Here is a 21,980-nt window from a genome sequence, read left to right on the forward strand (position 1 = left end):
CCCCTCAAGGAGCATTTCGCACCGGGCACCGACGGCGGTCGTCACAAGCTTTGACAAGCAAGTAGACGAAGTTCTTGCCGAAAGAGTGGTTCGACGAAGAGGCGTGCCACCTTACAAGGAGTACCTCGTCAAGTGGAAGAACTTGCCCGATGCCGAAGCAAGTTGGGAAACTGAAGACTCGTTGTGGCAATTCAAAGACAAGATCAAGCGCTACAACGAGCAAGGTCGCGATGAGGGCATCGCGAGCTAGGTGGAGGAGAGTGTCACACCCTGCAAGTTTTGGCCTTGGTCTAGAAGGGTCCGGAGCCTCATTGGATACTTCTTGGAAGGAGCATTGTAGACGTATCCAGAATGTTCTAGGATACTCTACAAGTATCAAGGAAGGATACGGAAGGCTCTAGAAGGATACGGAGTATCGGAGTATCAAGACGTATCTAGAAGTCTCTAAGTGTATCCAAGTTGTATCTAGAACCATCTAGGCTTGTAAATATGTAGAGTTCTCTAGAATTTTCCCAAGGGGCATGGTTGCCTATAAATAGGAGGCACCACCCCTCATTTGGGGAATCAAGCAAGCAAGCATTCAAGCATTGTAAAGCTTTCATACAATCAATACAAGTTTCCCTTCTTAAACTCTTTCGAGTTCTAGCCAAGTGTTGTGTGCTAGTTAGGCTGACTTAGCGCAAGGAGAAGCTAAGGCCGCACGAGAGCTTTAAGGAAAAGATAAGCCCGTGACATACGTCTAAGTTAAACTTGGGGGTGGCAGTCTTCTTTTCGTTTCTCACAAACAGGTGCCTGAAATTGCCAGTAATTTCACCCATCATGTTTTCAGCTTGTGATTCTCAAAACATTATCATCTGAATGCAGGTTTTTATTTACTTTTTCAGGTTGTATAGGTTTATTTTGTCCTGTTTGGAAAGAACGCAGAGTTTCTGGGCTCTGGAACATTAATGGGTTCGTGTACGACTCATTTTCTTCTGTGGGTACTCGTTAATACCGTCTGCTGCTTATTAACTGCTTGTGGTTACCGCAGGGCCCTAAGATCAAAATATAACCTCCAGGTATACTAAAATGTGATATATTTTGCTTTTAGTTTTTTGTTTATTAGTGCTATTTTTTTTTTTTGGTTATGCTTATTCAAGTAAATATATGCTCTTGTTGCATATGCTATTTCAATAAGTTAGGGTTCGATAGTGTCCAATTCTGCTGTTGCAGTTTATTCGCAGCGATTTGTATAACAAAATGCGATGGAGAATCCTGATGTATTTTTGAATTTTAATCAGTCCACTAGGAAGGGAGTTACGTGGGATTATGGCTTCATATGTATAGTGCTGGAGAATCCCGATGTATATCTTGGTTGCATTATTTTGATAATTTTACGGTTCACTTGGAAGGGAAGAACGGTCATACAGTGCTGATAAATCTGTGGACCAACTGCTTTCCTTTTCTTTTGCTTGATTTTGTAGGAAACACCATGTGGAGATTTCGTTACTCATTTTTTCTGCCATCTGTGTGCAATTTGCCATTAGTACAGGGAGATCCGTGAAAAGTCTGCTGAATCTGGCCCTGGTGATCTAAATCTAGCCATAGTTACAGCCCCAGCAGTCCAGACAATGGAACCAGGGCTTGACAAGTAATGCTCAGTTTTATTACCTCTGCACAGACAGGTGCAGGATCAGCATCTGCTTTCAGTAACGCTCTTCACGCCCTTTAATGGATATTGTTAGTGAAGTCCGACATAGTTATCTTTTGGACTTTGGTGTGTATGAGGGTAGCTCTTAGCAGCATCAGTCTGGTGCTTTCCTTGCTGGTTGTGCTTACACATGCAGCCATGCAACAGCTCCATATGAAAGTAGAGGATTAGCTTTATCAAATGACGGGAGGATTATCTCTGACTGTATAAATTACTTTGTGTTGTAGGAAAAATATCACCAGAGAGTAATTGAGAGAAAAGTTGTCCTTTATTCATTAAGAAAGTCTCCATATAGATGTTACAAGATATCAAGAGATTACATAGAATATAATTCTTAATCTAACTTGACCAAGGCATACAATATACTATCTATGTTTGTGCCAGTCAAACCTATATATGGTGCTTTACATGTCTTGTTAGAAACATTGGTAGTGGTAGTCTACGCATTTGCGACATTGGTCAAGCATTCAGCAATGTTTCCATCAAAATATTGGATGCATTTCCTAATGTAGAGGAAATGAACATCGACTGTTGCCCAATTTTGTAGGGATTTTGGACCCTAAAAANAAAAAAAAAAACCTAACAGCATCACCAAATGTGATTTGCTATGTTTCTGGCACAAGGGAGCGGAAATTTGGCCAATCTAAAAGTATTGAGGTTAAGGTCTGGTAGAAGCTTGTTTGAGCTGCGAGGCTCAAGGAAGACATGAAGTACCTAGAAAAGTTGGAACTTTCTTTACACCAATTACACATCTTATTGCATCAGCATTGAGACTGCTCATGATTGGAAGAGCTGCATCTATCAATTTTGGATCTTGAGCAGCTAGAGGAAGTAATATGTGATCAGCGCACAAAAAGGCTGTGGGAGTCTAAAGAAGCATCAGACCATCTCCCTATAGCATTTCCCTCGCTTCCTTCAGCTGGGTTAAGCTATATGTTGGTGAACCTTTGACAAATCACCAACCTCTATTCTCATGGAACAGTAATCAGTATCTTCAAGCCAACCAGAGAAATGGAGCAGGACGCCTCCTCTCATTCAATACAGTCAAACTATCTGAGAAGATGATCATATCTTCTGCAAAAAAAACCAACAGATTCTTCAGGTTTAAACTTTAAAAAATCAAGCTTCTTGATATAAAGATTTCAAAAAGGGTAACTGGACTAAAAAATTTCTAGAAATTGCATACTCAGAAGGTGCAGTGATCTTAAAGGACCATTTGAGCAAGATCCACTGCTCCACTCTTTTTGTAGATAAGATGCAAATTGAAAGCTGCTTCTCTCCGAAGGTCACAGTAACCTGGTAATAGATTCTCAGCGGACTCTTGGTTCTCATGAGGAGGTTTAGGGAGAGGGCAGTCCTTCTGACGAATTGCTAGAACATGTTGATAATACACTGCTGCAAGAGTCACAAGGCCAATGTGGTGGAAGGCCCTAGCTAGGTTGTACAAAGCCTCCTGGCTGTTTTCACAAAGTCGCAAATTGTTGTAGATGAATGCTAAACCTTGTGCAATAGACTGGTGCTTGTTCTGAAGTCTGAGTCCCAGTGCTAAGTTGATTAAGGCGGTACCAACACACAGATTAATTAAGGCATTCTCTGGCAGTAACTTATAAGCTTCAAGATATTCTCTGGCAGCATCTTGATTACTGCTTTTTCTTGTTAAGTGATGCCCTGAAATAATTATGGGAGCTGCACAGTCCTTGAGTTTGTCCCACTTACCACGTAGAAACTTAAAATGCCTTGCATACCAGTCATCAAATCTGGTAATGACTTTGTAATAGCAATTCCAGGCAGCATAGCTGTATGGATGCTGGTCTGCAATGTATTTTACACAATCAAGCCCATGCACAGGATCCAGAGTGTTGTATGCTATATGAGCTCCAGGAGACCGGAGTTCCTCATACAAAAGATATGTTGTGAGTCACCTTCAAAGCAAGATTTATAATCTCCAATACTTCGCAATACTCATGCAAGGAAGCCAGTGACTTGCACAGATCTATTATGAGGTCATAACTTTCTTTATCCTTGAGAAGATCCAGGAGAGGAGATGCTTTATGTATTTCTTCTGGAGGATCTTCATCTGAATCATCACTTTGCCAGTCAGCTCCAGCAGCCATCGCCTTTGCTCTCTTTTCTTCCTTAACTTTCGCCTTCTTCTCAAGCAGCTTCTTCGCTCTGTTAGCTCTGCTCATACTGATGCCGGAGTTACTGATATAGACCCACAAAGTAGGTTATCCGTTTGGTGACTATTCAGAACTTTAACTCGTTTGAGCAGCACACTTTTTGTGAGCCTCTTTTTCACTCTCACCTTTTGCTGAAATGCTTCGATACATAATGCCTCACGCACAAGAGAACAGATTGTATCTACAAATTCCTTGTGCATCCCTTTAGCTCTGTAAATATGGCCAAGCTTCAGTTTCAACTTTCCATTGCACCACCATGGTTCTGATTTATCAGTTTGGAGATCAGAACAATCAAGACTGTCAGGAGGAGATAGCAGCAAATGGCATCCTCTTCTCTGGCTTCTTCAAGAAGAAGAGAAGCTAATGTCAATCAGGCATCGATATTGTTTTGGAGTGCCTTCAGAGCTAAGTAGAAGCACGAAATTGCTTGTACTCTGTCATTCAAGGATAGATAGCATCGAGCCATTTTTATATGTAAAAAGTCATTATTAGACTGCGGTTCCTTTCAGCATCAAATAATACTTCAATGCAGAGCTATATTGCTCTAGACTCATGAATGAATCTGCAACTTCAGTAATCAACTCAGCATGCTCTGCACTTTTCTGTTCGAGAGCACTAAAGAGCATTTCTGCGTTCTCCGAATTTCTTAGGTAAGCATGGCAGATTCCTTCCTTAACTTTCATTTCCAAAGGCAGCTCTTTTGTAGAACAAGACACTAACTGTGCGCGCTTAATATGCTGAAGAGCATCACTGTGTGCATTATTTTGCATAAGCTTGGAAGCTAAAAGATCAATGACACTCAAATCAGGTTCAGTTGGATGACTTTTGAGATACTCCCCAAGAATATGAACAGAACGCTCAATCTGACCACATAGTTTGTACATATTTGCCCCTGTCTTGAGTGCTGCAACATCATCATGACATGTTTGTACTATATGTTCATATGATGCGGCACCTCTTCGGTAATCTCTAACCTTAACATACAGAGAAGCACGACAATATTTCAGACTTATATTCTTAGGATCCACTGTTATTGCCCTTGAAAGGCAATAAATAGCTCTGGGAATTTGACCTCATGTATTGAACCAGTCAAAAAGCAGTTCCCCTAGAGATGAATCTCTCGGTGCTAAATGTGCAGCAATTGTGTAAAAATTCAAGGCTTTCTTTTCATTACCAAGAGCGTGATGGACCAGTCCAAGCGTGTGATATGCATCAGGTAAATGTGGTGCTTTCATAATAACTTCAGACAAGATGGGTATGGCCTCTTCAAAATTGCCAAGGGCATAATGATAAGTAGCATCACCAAGCAATCGAGTAATTTCAGGAGTAAGCTTGTTTCTTGATCCTTTCCGCCTCCCTTTTTTTCTTACGCTTCCTTGATCTCCTTTGCATACCATAATTCATGGCCACCATAATTTCCTCCATGCTTGCTCCAGAAAGATCATCCGGCCTGACCTTCTTTATTGAACCTCCGGGCCGGCTATCAACAAGTGCTTTTCGCTTTTTCTCAGCTAGAGCCTCATAATCCATTCCCACAAATTTCGGATATAGTTGGTCAGTAAAAGCACCATCTTCCACAAGATCCAACGGATTAACACCATCTTTAAAAGTGAGAGTACTCTTCATCATCCTCATTGTCATCTTCTTCCACTTCCCCATCTTGATCATCATCTTCATTGTCTTCTTCGTCATCATCTGCCATCATGTTGTCCTCAAGGGTGACAGAAAGGGCATACTGTGAAGCCTCCTCGTGATCACCAGCAGCCCCATTCTCTTTATCCATCAAGATGTACAGGCAAATGAATCCTCTCGGAGATCCCAAAAACAACAAGGAACGAAGAAAAGCATGCACTGCCTGAAAACAGGCTACCCTGTTTTGCCAATTACTGTCATCACCATTAGATTAATCAAAACCACAGTCTCAAAGCAGGACCAAAATAAAACATCATCCAAGAATATCATAAACTGGCAGCAAACTGATTCGCAAACAGCTGTAGGATAACAGTTACAAACTAAACCAATGCTTTCAAAGTCTAATGCAAGCAGGGAAGGCTTAAGCCTCAATGCATTGAAGCAGCTGAATCTAATTCAAACAACAAAAACTTTAGTGGAAGCCATCATTCAAGCATGATAGCCACTCCAAGGCACATAACAATCATTTCCACTTTCCCCACAGCATCATTCATCCAATGTATTAATATCGGTGAGAACTGTTCCTATCAAATTTGAACTTAATGCATACTCTCATTTAACTTATTTTGCATACCATCATGCACAACCTTTTTTGCCCCAATAATTTTTACTGTGATGGGCCAAAATCAAATTCTGCCCAAATTTTCACATTGCTCAACTACAATTGGCGACCTTTTGTCCTGCGAAACAGCACCCATCAATCTAATAGCCTAATTACCAAAGTGTTAAATAGCAAGCAGAATTCTTTAAGCAAGTAAGGAGCAAAGGGAAAACTATTCAACTAAAGAATTGAACTTTAAAGTTTAAACTCAGAATACAAAACAAAGTGTCAGAATTTGGGGAGAGATAGAGAGAGGGTTTTACCTTGCAGGCTGGGATTACAGAGGCGGAGGGGGATGAGTGGTAAAGGACTGGGTCGGGTAACGGGTGGGATTCTTATTTTCAAGACTTTAGATGGGTCGGGTACCGGGTCGGAGTTATAAGTTCGGGTATTCGGAAGAACAATGGAAGTAAATTTTTGAGTTGTTTCCTTCTTGTGAGCCAATTATTTTTTTTTTTTTTTTGAATCAAAGATAATTTTGTCATTTAAGGGTACATTACAAATCAATCCGTTGTCATACGTACAGAGGACAAGTAAGATCATAAGATTCGTATGAGGGTTGTATCCTCATTTAAATTCGGCTCACAAAATACCATAATTGAGCCTACAATTTAATAAAAAATATATATCATAGGCTAGGAAAAACTAAAAAAAATACTAATAGAAAAACAAACTCACAGCTCCGTAAGACGCCAAGAGGCACAAAGAAGTGCTTGGACACAAAAATTGCTTAGGGTCCGAATGAAAGGAACTTATTTTAATAGAAAACTAGAAAATAAATTAACAACTCAAAGCCTCCTAAGAAATAATTAAACCCAAGGCTCAAAAACAGTTGACCTAGCCTAGCCATCCTTCACCTGCTACGCAAGACGTGATGAAGCCGACTACCTTGTGCCTTGTGAGCCAATAATGTGTTAAGTACTTAATGCTAATTTGAAATTATTTGTTAATAAGAAAACATACAGACTAGTGTGTGGAAATTCTAAATTTCCAATGTTTAATGTTCGTTTGACTAAAGAGGTTCATTTTTCGTATTTAATTCGAGAGACTAATTTTGTATACATAAACAATTAAAAGCCTAATCTAATCTTAGTCTAGGTCCTCTGCTAGCAAACTAAGCAAAGGGATTGATGTTGTGAATGGAGTTTCGAGTCCTCCTTGGAAACTACTTAAGCTTCTTCAAGATATTAAGGCTTTGAGTAGTTCCTTTGAGTTTGTTAAATTCAAGCATGTCTTTAGGGAAGTCAATTTCATGGCTATGTTTTGGCCAATCTTGGTCACAAGGTTGATAATATGAACCTGTGAGAGGAGTGTGTTCCCTCAAAGGTGTCTTCAGCCCTCATCTTTGATGTTGTGAACATTGGGTGCGTTAGAGGCATCTCTATGTAATTATATTTTCTTTCCTATCAAAAAAAAAAAAACTAAGCAAAGAGTGTTAGCCACATTAGCCTTCCGATTCAAATTTGACACCATTTGACATCTTTATTGGTTGGAGATACACTAACACGTTTTGCATTGAAGTTCGACAAATTCGCTACAAGGGACTTGACCAAAGATTACAACCAGTAGAGAGTCTCGGAGATCATCAATAGTACTAGTGTCCGACTTGCCTGGCTATTGTATGTTGTTTCTGGAGATGCAAGTGTTTAGGAAGAGCTGTTTTTCTTTTTGCTTATTTGAGTCGAGGAAGAGGCGTTTGCCACCTCGGGAGCACAAATGGGAAGACCGCTCTCCCAAAACGAACCACACTATTACATGGAATACTTAATCTAGTCTTCTTGAACTTTTTTTCATGAATGTTGCAAGCTACAACGCGATCAAAAAATTGTAGATAGAAAATATCATCGTTACTTGGGTCGAAAGCTAACACCACAACTGAGTCCACCAAGTGGCGTCCCCATTCATAATATGGTAGACTTTGGTGAACCATTGGCCTCAGGGAAATGTAGCCTGTCAAGCAGCACCATTCTTGACCTCCCTTATCATCTTTCAACTCCCAAACACATACACTAGGAACGGGAACACCATTCTTGAAATGACAGAATCGCAGACGTCCTCCTTGGGACACACTTAAGTGGGAAAAACGATATCCATTAGGTATAAATGGCACATCAATTGAGTGAAAATAAGCTGGATAATAATCATGGTGTTTGTTAGAAGAGTAGTAGTAGGGATCCAAACCGATAATGAAGCCATCATGAGCACTCCACCAATACAACATTCCATTATAAGCAATGCCTCCACTGCGATCTAAACTATCCAAACAAATGTCACGTGGACTGTCTACAACGGATTGTGTCCATCTACCCATCTCTGAAGAGAAGATCTCAGCGTCAAATTTAAATGCAGAGCAGTACTGATCAGAAAGTTGTGGAACAATTCGCACAATGGCAAACCTAAAATCAGAATCAACCTGGATATTACTTTCTTGTTTTAGATCAACTTCTTCCTTATAATAGGGGTCGCAGATGAAACCTACTCTTACTTCCTTGAGGCATCGAGAGCTCGGAGGAATATGAACAAATTGTTTGGTGTATGGATTGCAGATGTAGTAATCACGTTGATACAACATGGTTTCACAGCACAAAACCAAGTCATTATGCATACCTACCACAATTGGCTCCTCGTCGTCGTCTGTTTCTATGTACTTAGGAGCTTCAAAACAAGGCAGGAAACGCATAGAGAAGTTGTGTGCTTTGAATATGGGAAGCTCAAGCTCTGGCAAGATAAAAAATTCCCTCCTGTCCTTTGCATCCCTCAAGATAAGGGTACGTCCAATGGGAGCCAGATTTCCGTTTTGACGACTTTGGAGCCATAGAAAACGGCACTGCAGCTCTTCACCGGAGATGAGAGACAATCAACGCGTGCACACACATTTGCATTGAAAAACAAGCTTATTGTGAGGAAGCCGAGAAAGGATTTCAATCAAAGCTACATCAGGTAGATCATCAATATTAGTCTTGTACTTGCTTGGCCATGGTGTTTCTTGTGATCTTTTTGATTTTTTGATGCGGGACTGAGACTCGGATGGCGGAATTAATCTTTTGGAAACCGTAATGGTAGCAGAAGGTCTCATGGCATCTGCAGAAACTTAAGCCAAATAACTTATCGCGATTTCAGAGAGGAATTGACGTCAACACTGAGGGAGAGATTATTATATAGAATGAGTTTATGGATTCTTATCAAAGTAGCAACAGGAGAGGAGTCTGCCAACGTGCGAGTCCAAATAATAGTCGGTTTCCTTGTCAGGGCAGAAGCAACTCGATCACAATGGTGATTAGAAAGACTTGCAGGAAAGAAAAAAGAAGGTAACTTGCAGGGACGGCTCTTAGTGATAAGGTCTCTGGGCTGTAGCCCATAGGAAAATTTCTACCCATTCAACTTAATACATGTGTTCGTCCAAAAAAAAAAAAACTTAATACATGTCAAATTATATTTTATACAAAAAATAGTAAATAGCCCAGCCAGTTTTTCTCTCCCTCCCTCAACTAACGTTTCTAACTTCCTATCATCGTAATTTTCCCTGTTTACTTTGGATTATTATATTATTTAGTTATTTTCTTGACTGCCCACTATTGGTTATTAAGGGACTTGAATGGATTGAAAGTCATGACAAAGTTCTATAATCAAATACTAAATTATTTATATAATTATCATATAATTAGAGAAAGATCTATATACATATGTCTTAATTATATCATACTCGTGTTACAGTCGACCATTTGTATCATGCTATATTCGTATCATTTGAAAATATTTTAAAAAAAATTTGTTCATACTTTTACCATTACCACATTTAATTTTTTGCTGAAAAAAAGAGAAAAAATACTGCATATACCTTTCATAATAAATAAAATAAAATTATATGGTAAAGTTAGCCAGGACATTTCAAATTCCTAGCTCCGTCCCTGGTAACTTGGGTTGATATCCTATCCTAATAGGTTTGACAAAGTAGTACTTTTCATCATTATTTTTCTTAATTACATTTGTCTTTTCACAACAAAACTCAAACTAAAACATCAAAGTGCATCTAAATGTATACAACAACTCTCTCACAATATATAAATGCAGACCACATATCGAGGATGATATTTAGGCCTCATTTATATATATAAAAAATTTGTCGCTCGCGATGTACATGTCCAAGCAGTCGAAAATTCAGCAACTAAAAAGGAGCTTCATCTAATTCACACTCTAAAAACAAAAGTAAAGCTTATATATATAGCCAGTCAATTATAAGCATGATAGTCGCTCCAAAGGCACATATGTGGATTAAAAGTTGGATGTTGATAATATCTAACATAATCTTAGTCTAGGAAAGGGTGTTGGCCACCTCCTCAGCACAAATGAAAAAACGCCTGTCCCAAAATCAACGTCACATTTATATGGAGCGAGTAGTGTAGTCTCTTTTAACTTTCTTTCACGAATGTTGCATGTGACAATGTGGCCGAACAACTCTAAATACAAAATGTCCTCATCATTTGGGTCGAAAGCTAGCATCCTAACTGGGTTTATCAAGTTGCTTATTCCCCATTGATGAAGTAATGGATTTTCCAGAACCATTGCGCCTAAAGAAATATTTCCCGTCAAATTGCACCAGTTTCCGCCACCTCCCTCAATATCGCCCTCATCTTTCCACTCCCAAACAATCAAACTCGGAAGAAGGATGCCATCCTTTTCATACGAGAAGGGGAGGGGATCATAATAGTTGAAGGGAAACTCCTCACCAATGTTATAAGGAAACAACTGACAGATCCGTAAACCTCCTTGGCACACACTTAGGAAGGGAAATCTTCCGCCATCTATATTAGGCGTCGAAATGAAACGAAAACGATGACTATGTTCATCCTTGTTGGAGTAGGGATCAAACCCAACAATGAAGTTCTGACAACCACTCCACCAATACAACATTCCATTATAAGCAACGCCTCCACTATTACTCAAATTATGGAACCGAAATGAATATGGACTTCGTACAAGCAATTCTCTCCATTCACCTGTCTGAGAAGAGAAGACCTCAACGTTGAATTCATATTGGTAGTCTACGATTGGAATTATTCGCACAACGGCGTACCTAAAATCAACATTAACCGGGATCATACCACCATGACTATAACTTTGTTGTGCATCAACATCTTCGTTATAATAGGGATCACATATGAATCCCACTCTCACTTCCATGTGGCGTCGAGGGGTCGGAGGTAGACGAACAAATTGATTGGTGTACGGATTGCAAATGTAGTAGTTACGTTGGAAAGTTTCTGTCTCGCAACACAAAAGTAAGTCGTAACACGTCCCTACCACAATTGGCTCAGCACCAATATCATCATGTGTTTCAATGTACTCGGGAGCTTCAAAACAAGGGAGGAAGTGCAAAGAGAACTTGTGCGTTTTCAACATGGGAAGCTCGAGCTCCGGCAAGATAAAAAACTCCCTCTTGTTCATTGCATCCCGGAAGATGAGAGTTCGTCCCAGGGGTTCCAACTTTTGGTTCTGACGGCTATTGTGCCATAGAAAACGGCCATGAAACTTCTCATTAGAGATGAGAGAGAACCAATGTTTGCACACGCACTTGCACTGGAAGACAAACTTGCTGTGAGAGAGTCGGTAAAGGATTTCAACTAAGACAGAGTCATGGAGATCATTAATGTTAGTCTTCGACTTGCTTGGTAGTGGTGTTTCAGGTGATCTTCTTGATTTTTTTACGTCGGACTGAAATTCATACGGCGGAAGTAACCTCTTTCTAGAGGTAGAAGCGCTGTCACAAGGTCTCATTGCAGCTGCAGAATAATGATCTTTGATAATTAATATGCATGGAACGTTGATCCTTTCCTTTCATATTTATATATAACATGTACGTGTTTCGATTTACATGTCCAAGTAGTATTAGGAGATCGCAATGACCGGTTTCCTTGTCTAATACAACATGGTATTCCTAGTACAACATGATATTTCTAATACAACAAGGATATTGGTATAGGTTCTAGCTAGGTTCACCCTGATAACAAATAAAAAAGTAAGTGCAAAAATTTCATATCTTTTTATTTTATTTTTTTGAATAGAAATTTCATATTTTTCATTGCATTTCATAATCGTCATAATTTCATATACAAATAAATTGAACCGGTAGCCACTCTCAATTTTTTTCTGGGTCTCAGCCAAATAGCCGCGCCGGCCCTTAGATCGAAACCGTCAAGAAAGCTACTGCTGGACTTAACAAGGCTGCCTCCAGCAGCACTTCTCTAAACACAAGGATGCTAAGAAGCTTACCCAGGCTCAGCTTGCACAAATCATCAAGCCAACAGGTAATTCGCAAGTTAGAGAGAACTCTCGGAGCGAAACTGCGTGGAAAGAAATAAAGAAGCTTGGAAAGGGGATGCTTGGCTATTAAGTTTGAACTAATCAAGTTTTGCACTGCAATCTTTAGTTTAAGTTTGAAGTAATACGCTGCACCTCAACCAGTATTTATCTTCCAGAAGGTTGTAAGTACCTGTGTTTTTAAAAATATTTATGAAATGACCAATGCACGAAAAAAAGAAAAAAAGAAATCATAACTGAAAGTAAAAATAGTCATAATCGCATAACATCTAAATCTTGTGTTACATCATCATTGCATCTGAATCCTACAAACCAAATGTAATTTGCTGTTAACTTTTCAAACCATTTTGTATGGTTGAAATGCTGCAGGCTACTTGTTGGTACGTAAAAGTTTATACCCTTCAGCAGGCAGCAGGTGCTCATTATCTTGATTCTCAGAACTCAAGCCACATTAGCCCTCACAATAGCAGCCAAGTGATACTGAGCAGCTGTGCGAATGTAGAAAACTAGCTCAGCACCGGTGCGATCTTGCAGCTTGGCGGTGGTAAGCAAACGAATGCTTGTCAAGTAGTCCTGCATGAACAACAGCAAAGCAGCTTTTAGGAAATATAAGAAGGAAACAGTTTGCTAAAACATTATAACCTTTTTGGTACCAGTGTGAAGCATTTTAAAACCAACAGAAACCAGATACAAGGACTAGAACATACCCCCTGAAGATACGATGTCAGTCCTTCAATGAAAGAAGGCACTGCAGCAACAGAAAAAGGTTCGGGAGCCTGATCATAAAGCAAAACATCCATGGTGGGGAAGCGGCTGATATTGTAAGCCACAGCAGCGTTTCAGAAAGACTGCATGAACAGACCATTTACAGGGTCTAATTTACAAGCATTCCCAAAAGCTCCCAAAGCAGCGAAAAAATCCTGCTTGGACATGATGCTTGTAGATGAGATACGGACAACAACAACAAAAAAAAAAAACTTAAAAATGAGAAGGCAACAGATAGTGTACATACGTTATCCTCAAGGAAATGCAATCCGGAAATGTGGCACATTTGTGCCATATGATGATCTGCATATGCCATTATATTATTTACTGCACAAAAGAAAGAAGAGCTTAAGTTTTAGCATTGAATGGTGGGAGTAATATTGCGGTCAACTGGACCAATCACCAATTTTGTGTGTTGAAAATATAATACGCCACATTTTAAGCAACAAAGTCTAAAAAATGTATAGTGTTACCTGAAAAAAGTGTCAGCTGGCAGACAGTACAGATTCGAGAGTATTACTGAACGGCACCCTGTGAAATAAAATGTACAGATTCAAAGCTTTTCATAATGGTATAAAGCAGTAAACGAAGAATATGCTACAGCCAGCCAGTATACCAAAGGGAATGATTGACTACAACCACCCTCCCTCAAAAAAAAAAAAAAAAAAAAAAAGAAAAGAAAGAAATTTACCCAGATCAAAATAAAAAGGGGAAGATACACAATGAATTACTTTTTCCTAATGAAGTAATTCTTTGCGGTAAACCCAGAATGGCTACAGCCACCCAATTAATATACAAAAGATCAAAATGAAAAGGGGATTCACAAAACAACTGAAAATCACCAAAGGAATATAACCTCAGTTTCCAACCTCATAATGAATTGTTTCAAATGAAAACCATCACAGAAAACCAAATAAAACAGTAAAACGAAAAGGAAGATTGGGGAACAGAATACACACATGAAGAAAGTTCCAAAACAAAGAAAATTAAAAAAAAAATCATCAAGAAAAGACTGAGACACACATCTAAATCAATTGCTAATTAATGCAATCAGTTCATTAAAATCATCAAGCTCTAACGTAACAGAGTTGTTCATCTCTCAATTCTAATGCTAATGCTAATTAATTCATCCCTCAATTCTTTTCTTCCAGCAATCAAGAACTAAAAGCATCAAGAAACAGAGAGAAAACAAAACCCAACATTGAATTGAAAAGATAAATAAAGATGACCAAATGTGATTCTTACCCAGGAGTGATCAGCAGGAAAGGGAATGAAGAGTAGGAAACGGCAATGTGACTTGGGCTGTAAGCTGCAGTCTTGGAGGGAGATGATCGTTTTCAAAGATGGGTGAAACCGTGAAAGTAAAAATAGCATTAGTCCAACGTTTATATCAGAAAGGACAGGGTAAAAAAAAGTAAGAGTACAAAGTAATTACAAATGGGTAAAAAAAAAAAACTTTAAGCGCCAGTTGGGTGTAAGTCCAAAACGACAGCGCCGAAAATCGTTTTGGTGAGTCGCGGTAAAAGTTCGGTAGGAAATGAAAAGTTAAAAGTGAAATTACGGCGGCAAAAGCCAAACGACATCGTTCGGCGAGTTGTTAGCAAACGACATCGTCCGCCGAGGTGTTCCTAAAACGACATCGTTCGGCGAGGTACATCGTTTGTGTCAAGATTAAAAAAAGGAAAAAGTTAAAAGTTAAAACAAACGTTACCATCGGTTGGGCGTAAATCCAAAACGACACCGTTTCCAAATTTTGGGGATGTCATACGGCGGCGGAGCCCAAAACGACATCGTTCCGGTCATCATAGGGCGGCGTTTTAACCCTAGAGGCCGTCGTCGGAGACGTGGAGGAAGGACTCGGTGACGGCGGTGATTTGGGTGGAGAGGAGTTGCGATTGGGAATTTGATTGGTACATGAGGGAGGAGTGAGTGCCGGGATGAGGATAGAGAAGAGAGGGGTTTAAGGAGGCGGCGGCGGAGGAAGGTGGAGGTGGGCTTCGAGAGTGAGAGGAGCAGCATTTTCAGAAACTGCAATTGTGTGATTCGGCTTTTCTTTGAGGAGTTCGTCGGGTATGTGGATTGTGGAGCTAAAGCTTTTTTGGGTTTAACAAAGACCGGTGATGGGCCTCAGTCTTGCTGGGCCCTTTGTGCTTTGACTTTCTTTTTTTTTATTGAAATGTGCTTTGACCCTTAATTATTTAATTAATTAATTCACATATTTCCAATAAAGATGGACTGATGGGTCGCTGTCACACCTGGATTAAAGAAACATGTGAATACATGACAAATTAAACACGATTTATTATTATTCAAACACGATAATCTCTTTAACAGTAACAAGTTAATAAGCGTAAAAATTCAAACAAGTGAGAGTTGCTAGATTTCAGCAACGGAAGCTCAAGCTCCGGCAACGTAAAGAATGTTGTCTTATCTTTTAGATCCCTGAATATGAGAGTACCTTCTAATAGCGCTAGGTTTTAGTTATGACTAATTTGGAGCTAAAACGGCTGCGGAACTTCTCATGAGAGAGGACAAACGCTTGCACACACTTTTGCATTGGAAAACAAATTTATTGTGATGAATTTGACAAAGAATTTCGACCAATACAAAGTCGGGGAGATCATGAATATCAGTTTTCTTGGACTTGCTTGGCCATGGTGAGTCTGGTGATCTTTTTGATTTTTTTAAGTGAGGCTGAGTATGACACGGTCTCATGGCAGCTGTATAAACATAGGGGGAAAAGCTACTGATTAATTACAGACAAAATATGTTATATATGAACCTCATGTTAATTATTATATGTATAATGTGTTATCCTATACATGATAATCAGGTAGAATACAAAACAAACTACGCTCATACGTAATAGCTGGGCGAGATATGGAGAACGTACATAGGGCAGAAGCAACTCGATCACAATGGTGATTAGAAAGACTTGCAGGAAAGAAAAAAGAAGGTAACTTGGATTGTACGTCATACATAAGAACTTGTATAATAGATTTCAAAATTACATGTTTTTTTTTATTGCTTATGAAAAAGTACGATATTAAGGTAGACCTTCTAGATATATGAAGCAATTTAAAGGCTCCTTATCTCACAATAGCCAAGACTAAGACCAATACTCCCAACTCATGAAATGATCCTAGTTATCATATCACAGAAATGAGTTGCCCTAATAGGATGACACAATGACCGACTAAAATGACAACATGCAGTAATTCATGCCCTTATAACAGGGAAAAGAATAAAGATATGCATAAATTATGAAAGGATGGTAATGAGGTGTAGAGGTTCATCAAACACTCTTAATTTGCTGCTCCACCAGCAGATGTTTTCTTGTTGGGCTCAAAGACGTATTTAATCAGCGACTCCTTGATTGACAATAGTTCAGGGAACTCTTTCTTCAGCTTAGATGCATCCATCTCATTGTTACTTCTTGGTGCCACAATAACCTTGGCTTGTTCTTCCAATGTAAAATTAACCCACTTGAAACTGGGGTCGATGTACTTCTTGTACATCTCCAGGATCTCATTGTGACTCACAACACCAGGGTTTGTGAAGTTCCAAATACCCTTCAAGTTCCTCTTGGCCATCTCAACTGAAATTGGTAGAAGCTCATCCAAGATAGTCATGCTGTTTGGAATATCAACCACTTTGTTGTACTTTGAGATCTTCGTGATGAAGTTACGCGGATTGCTCAGATCAGATGATATTGGCATTCGGACTCTAAGAGTGCAGACATTGTCATATTCTTTCAAAAGCTCTTCCACCTGCAACAAAAGATGGAAAGTGAGATGTTAGTTTGTAGCTATGCTGAAACCTTATCAGAAGATAACAATAGATAGATACATACCATTGCTTTGGTTTTGGAATAGAATGAGCCAGTGAAATTTGGTGTGTCTTCCTCCTTGAACCCAATGCCTGATCTTAATGGATGAGCAGCATCATACTCGAAGATACAACCAGTCGCATAATTCATCATCAGGAGGTTGTGCTCTCTGCAGACATCAGCCAAGGTCAATGTACCCACAACATTGGTCCGAATTGTTTCTGGTTTATGAGATTCACACCAATCCACATTGGGTCTGCCGGTCACTCCAGCAGCATTGAAAACATGTGTTGGCTTGACCCTCTGAATATCAGCCAGGAGCTGGGAACATTCCTGGAGTCGCCCTCGTCCATACTCAAACAGTATCCCTTGCTTCTCACAGATCTTCCCAAGAAGGCCTCCAATCCACCCTGTTCTCCCATAAATCAGGAACTTCAGAGATGGCTTCTGAGTAGAAGGAATGCCCCTAGGAGCTGGAACAACCACTTCGCTAAGACTAGAATCAGTTGCTGGCAAAGGGGAATCGGAATTGCTTGTATCAGGCCCATCGAAGTTTCTTTCAATTCCAGGAACCATGAGCATTCTTGGATGAGGGAGCAGTGCCCCAGAGACATCTCCCCACCAATGAGGATTCTTGACATACCATTCCATCGTCTTCCTTAAACCCTCCTCCCATGCAGTACTTTCAGACCATCCCAAGTTTTTCAGCTTTTGGTCGTCCAAGAAATATCTCTGATCATTAAAAGGTCTATTCTCAACAAAGTTTATATATGTATCAGGGTTCAACGAGAAGAGTTGGCAAATTTCCCTGGCGACATCAATCACTCTCCTCTCTTTCTTTGTCCCAATGTTGTAGACATGGCCTACCTCACCCTTATGGAGAATGACTTCAAATGCCTCGGCTACATCCTCACAATAGAGATAACTCCTGACATTTGATCCATCGCCGTGAATAGGAAGAGTCTTCCCTTTCATAGCCAAGAGAATGAACTTTGGAATCATCTTTTCAGGGAACTGATTGGGGCCATAGACATTGTTTCCCCTGGTAGTTATCACAGGTAGCCCATATGAACGCCCATATGCCATAACAAGCATCTCAGCTCCAGCTTTAGTAGCAGAGTAGGGGTTTGTGGGAAGAAGCTGAGAAGCCTCATGGTTTCCTACCACAGCATCCTCATCCGTCTCCCCATAAACTTCATCTGTGCTAACATGGATGAACCTTTTGATTTGACCAGTGACTTTGCATGCTTCTAGAAGAACATGTGTGCCATAGATGTTGTTTTTAGTGAACTCAAAGCTGTTACCAAATGAGTTGTCGACATGGGTCTGGGCTGCGAAGTGCATTATTGTATCAATGGACTCGGTGAGAAGGATGAAATTGACAAGATCAGCACTTCCAATGTCTCCCTTGATAAATTTGAAGTTTGGGGATGACCTTGAGGGATGAAGGTTCTTCAAATTTGAACAGTAATCAAGCTTGTCAAGGACGACAATGTTGTACTCAGGGTAGTTTCTGATAAGCCGATTGCAAACATGGGATGCAATGAAACCAGCAGCTCCAGTAATGAGGATGTTCTTTGGTTTATACGTGGTAGCCATATCTGAAAGAGTTCTGCAGAATCCAGCATATAAATATTGACAATGAGTCTCCAAATTTCAACTACAAGGAAGAATGCTGATAATGCATGATAAAGGTAATATGTTCACCATAATATGACTAAATGATGATCAACAGTTCAACACAAAGGAACCGAAATAAAATAATAAACAGGAATTCATGGTTCAGTGAACCTGTTACTGAGTTCATGCACCGCAAGTTTCCAACTAATAGATCAGATATGGGAAACTGACATATAAGTCATAGCTAATATGGAGCTCATTAAATCATCAAACTATAGAAATAATTAAAAGGAGAAACAGGAATTCAAATAAACAATTAAACTGAAATTCACGGGAAGAAATAAACTTCTTACCAAGAGTTTCATGTGCTGTAAGTTGTAACTAATAGCTCAGATTTAGAAGGAACTATAATGTAACTAACAGAATGATATTTAACTTATTAAATGATTAAATGATACACACAGTCAACAGAAAGAACTGAAATTCAAAATGAAAAAGCGGAAATTCATGGGGGAAACAAACCTCTCACTAAGCACTAATGGTGAAGATTTAAGAGACCTATGTCAAAGACATTTGATTTTCTAATCAAAGCTAAGAAGACATATTCCCACGAGATAAGTAAATCTGGCTTCTTTGTGATCGGCAATTTAAACTTTAATCTAAAAGTTAGCAAAACATTGATTCCTCTGTCAAATCAGAATTTTCAAATTTGAAGAAACAAAATCTATCCCACCTGGTATTCATGTACAATGTGACAGTGTGACAGTGTGACACACCTGGTATTTTCAATTTAGCTGTAAAGATATCTAGTAATGATAAAAAGAGAAAATTGACAGAGCACCTAATTAATTAAGATAACGGTAGAGATTACGGAACACGCTACGCAACTTTATACAGATACAGCCAGACCAGTTTTTACAGCACAAGCATTCACTTGTCCTGGCTCCATTTTCACATAGAAACCAAACAATTCACACTTCCTTAACTTCAAACATTCAAAACCAACAACAACCCAAAATGCAAAGCACCCAAATCTACCGGATCTACTAAAAATGCAGCATATAACTAACCCAGATCTTACTCCCTCTACCCAAAAATTGAAAAAAGTTCAAACTTTCCACAGAAGTAAAACCATTAAGCATAAAGCCATAAACTGCAAACCCCACATTGACCATAAAACCAAAAGCTTTAATGTGATAAGCAGGAGATCTGGGTCTACAAATGAGTGACCAATTCATTGATACCCAACTGAGATCAAGGAAATTACACAACTTTAACTTCAAAAATCACAGAGAGACAGAAACTTTACCAGTTACAAGTTGTGGGTGGGAGTGGATCTTGGTGCCCAAATTGGTTGGAGGCTTTGTGGGTTTAATGGTGGTAAAAAATTTAGGACAATGGGGAAGAAGAAGAAGAGAAAAGACTGGAAAAGAAAAGAAGGGGATTTGAGTGTGAGGAGGGAAGGTAGTTGGAGTCGGGTATTTATAAATATCATGGAGAGAACTGAAATTTGGGATTTTAAAAATGGTTGGGAATATTTGATGGGGTTAGAGCTAGCAGTGATTGGACTGCTGGGCCAATCAGATTTCGCCGCGTACAGATTGTTCTTCCTGACACGATTTTGATGTTAAACACAGATCTAATCATAGGACCTGGTGATATTTAATGGGTGTTGTTACCATAATGAGAGATGATTTACTATGGTGAATTGTCTTGATTTACCGTAGGTTGTGGCTAGAATTTAGGGGGTTATGGACTTATGGTTGATGGAAAACGGTTTAGTAATTGGAAGATTAAAATGTTAAGATTAAGAAATCCTAACATGCTCACGTATGCATGGCAGTTGTAATGATCTAGCAAAATAAATGATCTCGCATTTCTTTGTGAAAAAAACTATTACGAAAGAATAATGTATCGGTAAAGAATAAGTTATGTGTAAATCTTGAAAGTGGTCCACTTAATTATTTACGTATATCATTCAAAGCATGAGGAATTGAAGATGATATTAAAGGGAGTAAATGGAATGCTCCAAAGATTTTGTTGGAAAGGAAATTAGGTTAGAAATTGGTACGATGCTCTACGTTTCTTGTTTGGTCTGATATATGTTGTGGTAGCTGTGTTAAATGTATGAAAGTAGGGAGGGTGAGGCTGAAGAGGCAGCTGCCTCAACACCAGAATTTAAGGGGCACTAAATTTTGGAAGACAACAGGAGGAAGGGTCTTGCGCTAGATCTGATTCTGATGAGGAATTATTACCTAGTTCGGGAACATTGTTGAGTGGTGGTCCTTACCAATGAAATATGGACACGAGTACTACATTTTTAAGTCAGAGATGAGGTGGTTTGTTGGGTCTTTAACTCAGTCAGTCAATCTATTTTGCACCAGTCTCAAGTCTGCAAGTTGTAGTTCGTCTTCTCGTTGAAAAATAAAAAAAACATATTCTTCTTCATCTTCATTTTTCATAGCAATATGTTCGGTTAGAGTATTTTTTTTGTCTATAGCTGTTTTGTTTATCTAGTTATCCATAGCTACAAAGTCTGAGTGATGACTAATATTTTTATGGTTGGATAGCCATCGTTTTTTTTTTTCCCTCGTATGATCATAGGGTATCATTCTTAGAACTCGCCTCAGATTTTCAAATCTCAAGTTCAGCCCTGTATGTAAGATGACGGTGATGTTGAGAAATGTTATGGAAGTTAAATGATGTTAACTCTTGTTTTGTTTTCCCTCTACCTAATCTTATTCATTTTCACCCTATCTCTACTCTTGCTAATCCGAGACAGTTTAAATGAGATTGATCCCAAGAAGAAGAAAAAAACTTTTATATGCGATTACCCTATTGACAAGCATGTTTTTAGTTTAATTAGCATCTGTACATGAAACTAATTAACCAGATTCTGTTGGGATCTTAAACAAGCACTTATATATATATATATATATATATATATATATATAACAGATTCTGTTTTTTCCCGTGTAATTGTGTATATATGTTACTTGTGATTACCAGTGATGATTATAATTTCATAAATTATATGCAAATAACACAACCCATTTTAGCATCTTCTGTTTTTTTAGGGCAAATTGTAACCTCTAGGTATTGGAGTATTGCTAGACATGATAGAATTATCGAAAATTTGGGAGAGTACTCTTTCACCTCTCCATCCTCATGTTGGGAATTTTTTGGGTAGTAATATCGTACTACACGTTCTCTACACATCGAAGCCATTAACGCACCTAACAAGAGCATCTATAATATGCTGTGCATTTCTATTTCCTGATTAAA

The 21,980-nt window shown here is 39.1% G+C and overlaps 3 protein-coding genes and 1 non-coding gene across 6 annotated transcripts; 1 reads left to right on the plus strand and 3 right to left on the minus strand.

Moving 5' to 3' along the window:
- The first annotated feature begins 566 nt into the window (after positions 1–566).
- On the plus strand, positions 567–1,774 carry LOC101301796 (protein PLANT CADMIUM RESISTANCE 10-like). 3 transcript variants are annotated; one of them, XM_004303805.1, is made up of 3 exons: positions 571–788; positions 885–1,058; positions 1,527–1,774. In XM_004303805.1, exons 2-3 carry the CDS (start codon positions 948–950, stop codon positions 1,632–1,634), a joined length of 219 nt encoding a protein of 72 aa, XP_004303853.1. In that variant the 5' UTR covers positions 571–788; positions 885–947; the 3' UTR covers positions 1,635–1,774. The 3 variants fall into 3 exon arrangements, 1 of the variants encoding a protein (XP_004303853.1); XR_185010.1 differs by having other exon boundaries at positions 693–788; positions 1,464–1,729; XR_185009.1 differs by having other exon boundaries at positions 567–788; positions 894–1,753.
- Positions 1,775–7,835: 6,061 nt separating this feature from the next.
- Positions 7,836–8,735, minus strand: LOC101312372. Its single transcript, XM_004305776.1, has one exon. The coding sequence runs from the start codon at positions 8,733–8,735 to the stop codon at positions 7,836–7,838; it is 900 nt and encodes a 299-aa protein (XP_004305824.1).
- Positions 8,736–12,828: 4,093 nt separating this feature from the next.
- LOC101302471 lies at positions 12,829–15,088 on the minus strand. Its single transcript, XR_185011.1, has 6 exons — positions 14,958–15,088; positions 14,492–14,562; positions 13,720–13,777; positions 13,494–13,573; positions 13,189–13,401; positions 12,829–13,054 (listed from the first exon to the last, which is right to left on the minus strand). It is a non-coding gene; the product is annotated as an uncharacterized LOC101302471 (transcript).
- Positions 15,089–16,141: 1,053 nt separating this feature from the next.
- Positions 16,142–20,148, minus strand: LOC101302674 (probable rhamnose biosynthetic enzyme 1-like). Its single transcript, XM_004303806.1, has 3 exons — positions 20,005–20,148; positions 17,100–18,687; positions 16,142–17,016 (listed from the first exon to the last, which is right to left on the minus strand). The coding sequence occupies exons 2-3, from the start codon at positions 18,672–18,674 to the stop codon at positions 16,552–16,554; spliced, it is 2,040 nt and encodes a 679-aa protein (XP_004303854.1). The 5' UTR covers positions 18,675–18,687; positions 20,005–20,148; the 3' UTR covers positions 16,142–16,551.
- Positions 20,149–21,980: the final 1,832 nt, after the last annotated feature.

The sequence above is a fragment of the Fragaria vesca genome, linkage group LG6 (genome assembly GCF_000184155.1).
Source record: "Fragaria vesca subsp. vesca linkage group LG6, FraVesHawaii_1.0, whole genome shotgun sequence".
In the NCBI taxonomy this organism is placed as follows: domain Eukaryota; kingdom Viridiplantae; phylum Streptophyta; class Magnoliopsida; order Rosales; family Rosaceae; genus Fragaria; species Fragaria vesca.

Coding starts and splice junctions, on each gene's coding strand:
- LOC101301796 (XM_004303805.1), top strand. CDS start 948: ATGGGTTCGTGTACGACTCATTTTCTTCTGTGGGTACTCGTTAATACC. Junction 1,059..1,526: donor GATCAAAATATAACCTCCAG/GTATACTAAAAT, acceptor ATTTGCCATTAG/TACAGGGAGATCCGTGAAAA.
- LOC101312372 (XM_004305776.1), bottom strand. CDS start 8,735: ATGTTGTATCAACGTGATTACTACATCTGCAATCCATACACCAAACAA.
- LOC101302674 (XM_004303806.1), bottom strand. CDS start 18,674: ATGGCTACCACGTATAAACCAAAGAACATCCTCATTACTGGAGCTGCT. Junction 17,017..17,099: donor ATTCCAAAACCAAAGCAATG/GTATGTATCTAT, acceptor CTTTTGTTGCAG/GTGGAAGAGCTTTTGAAAGA.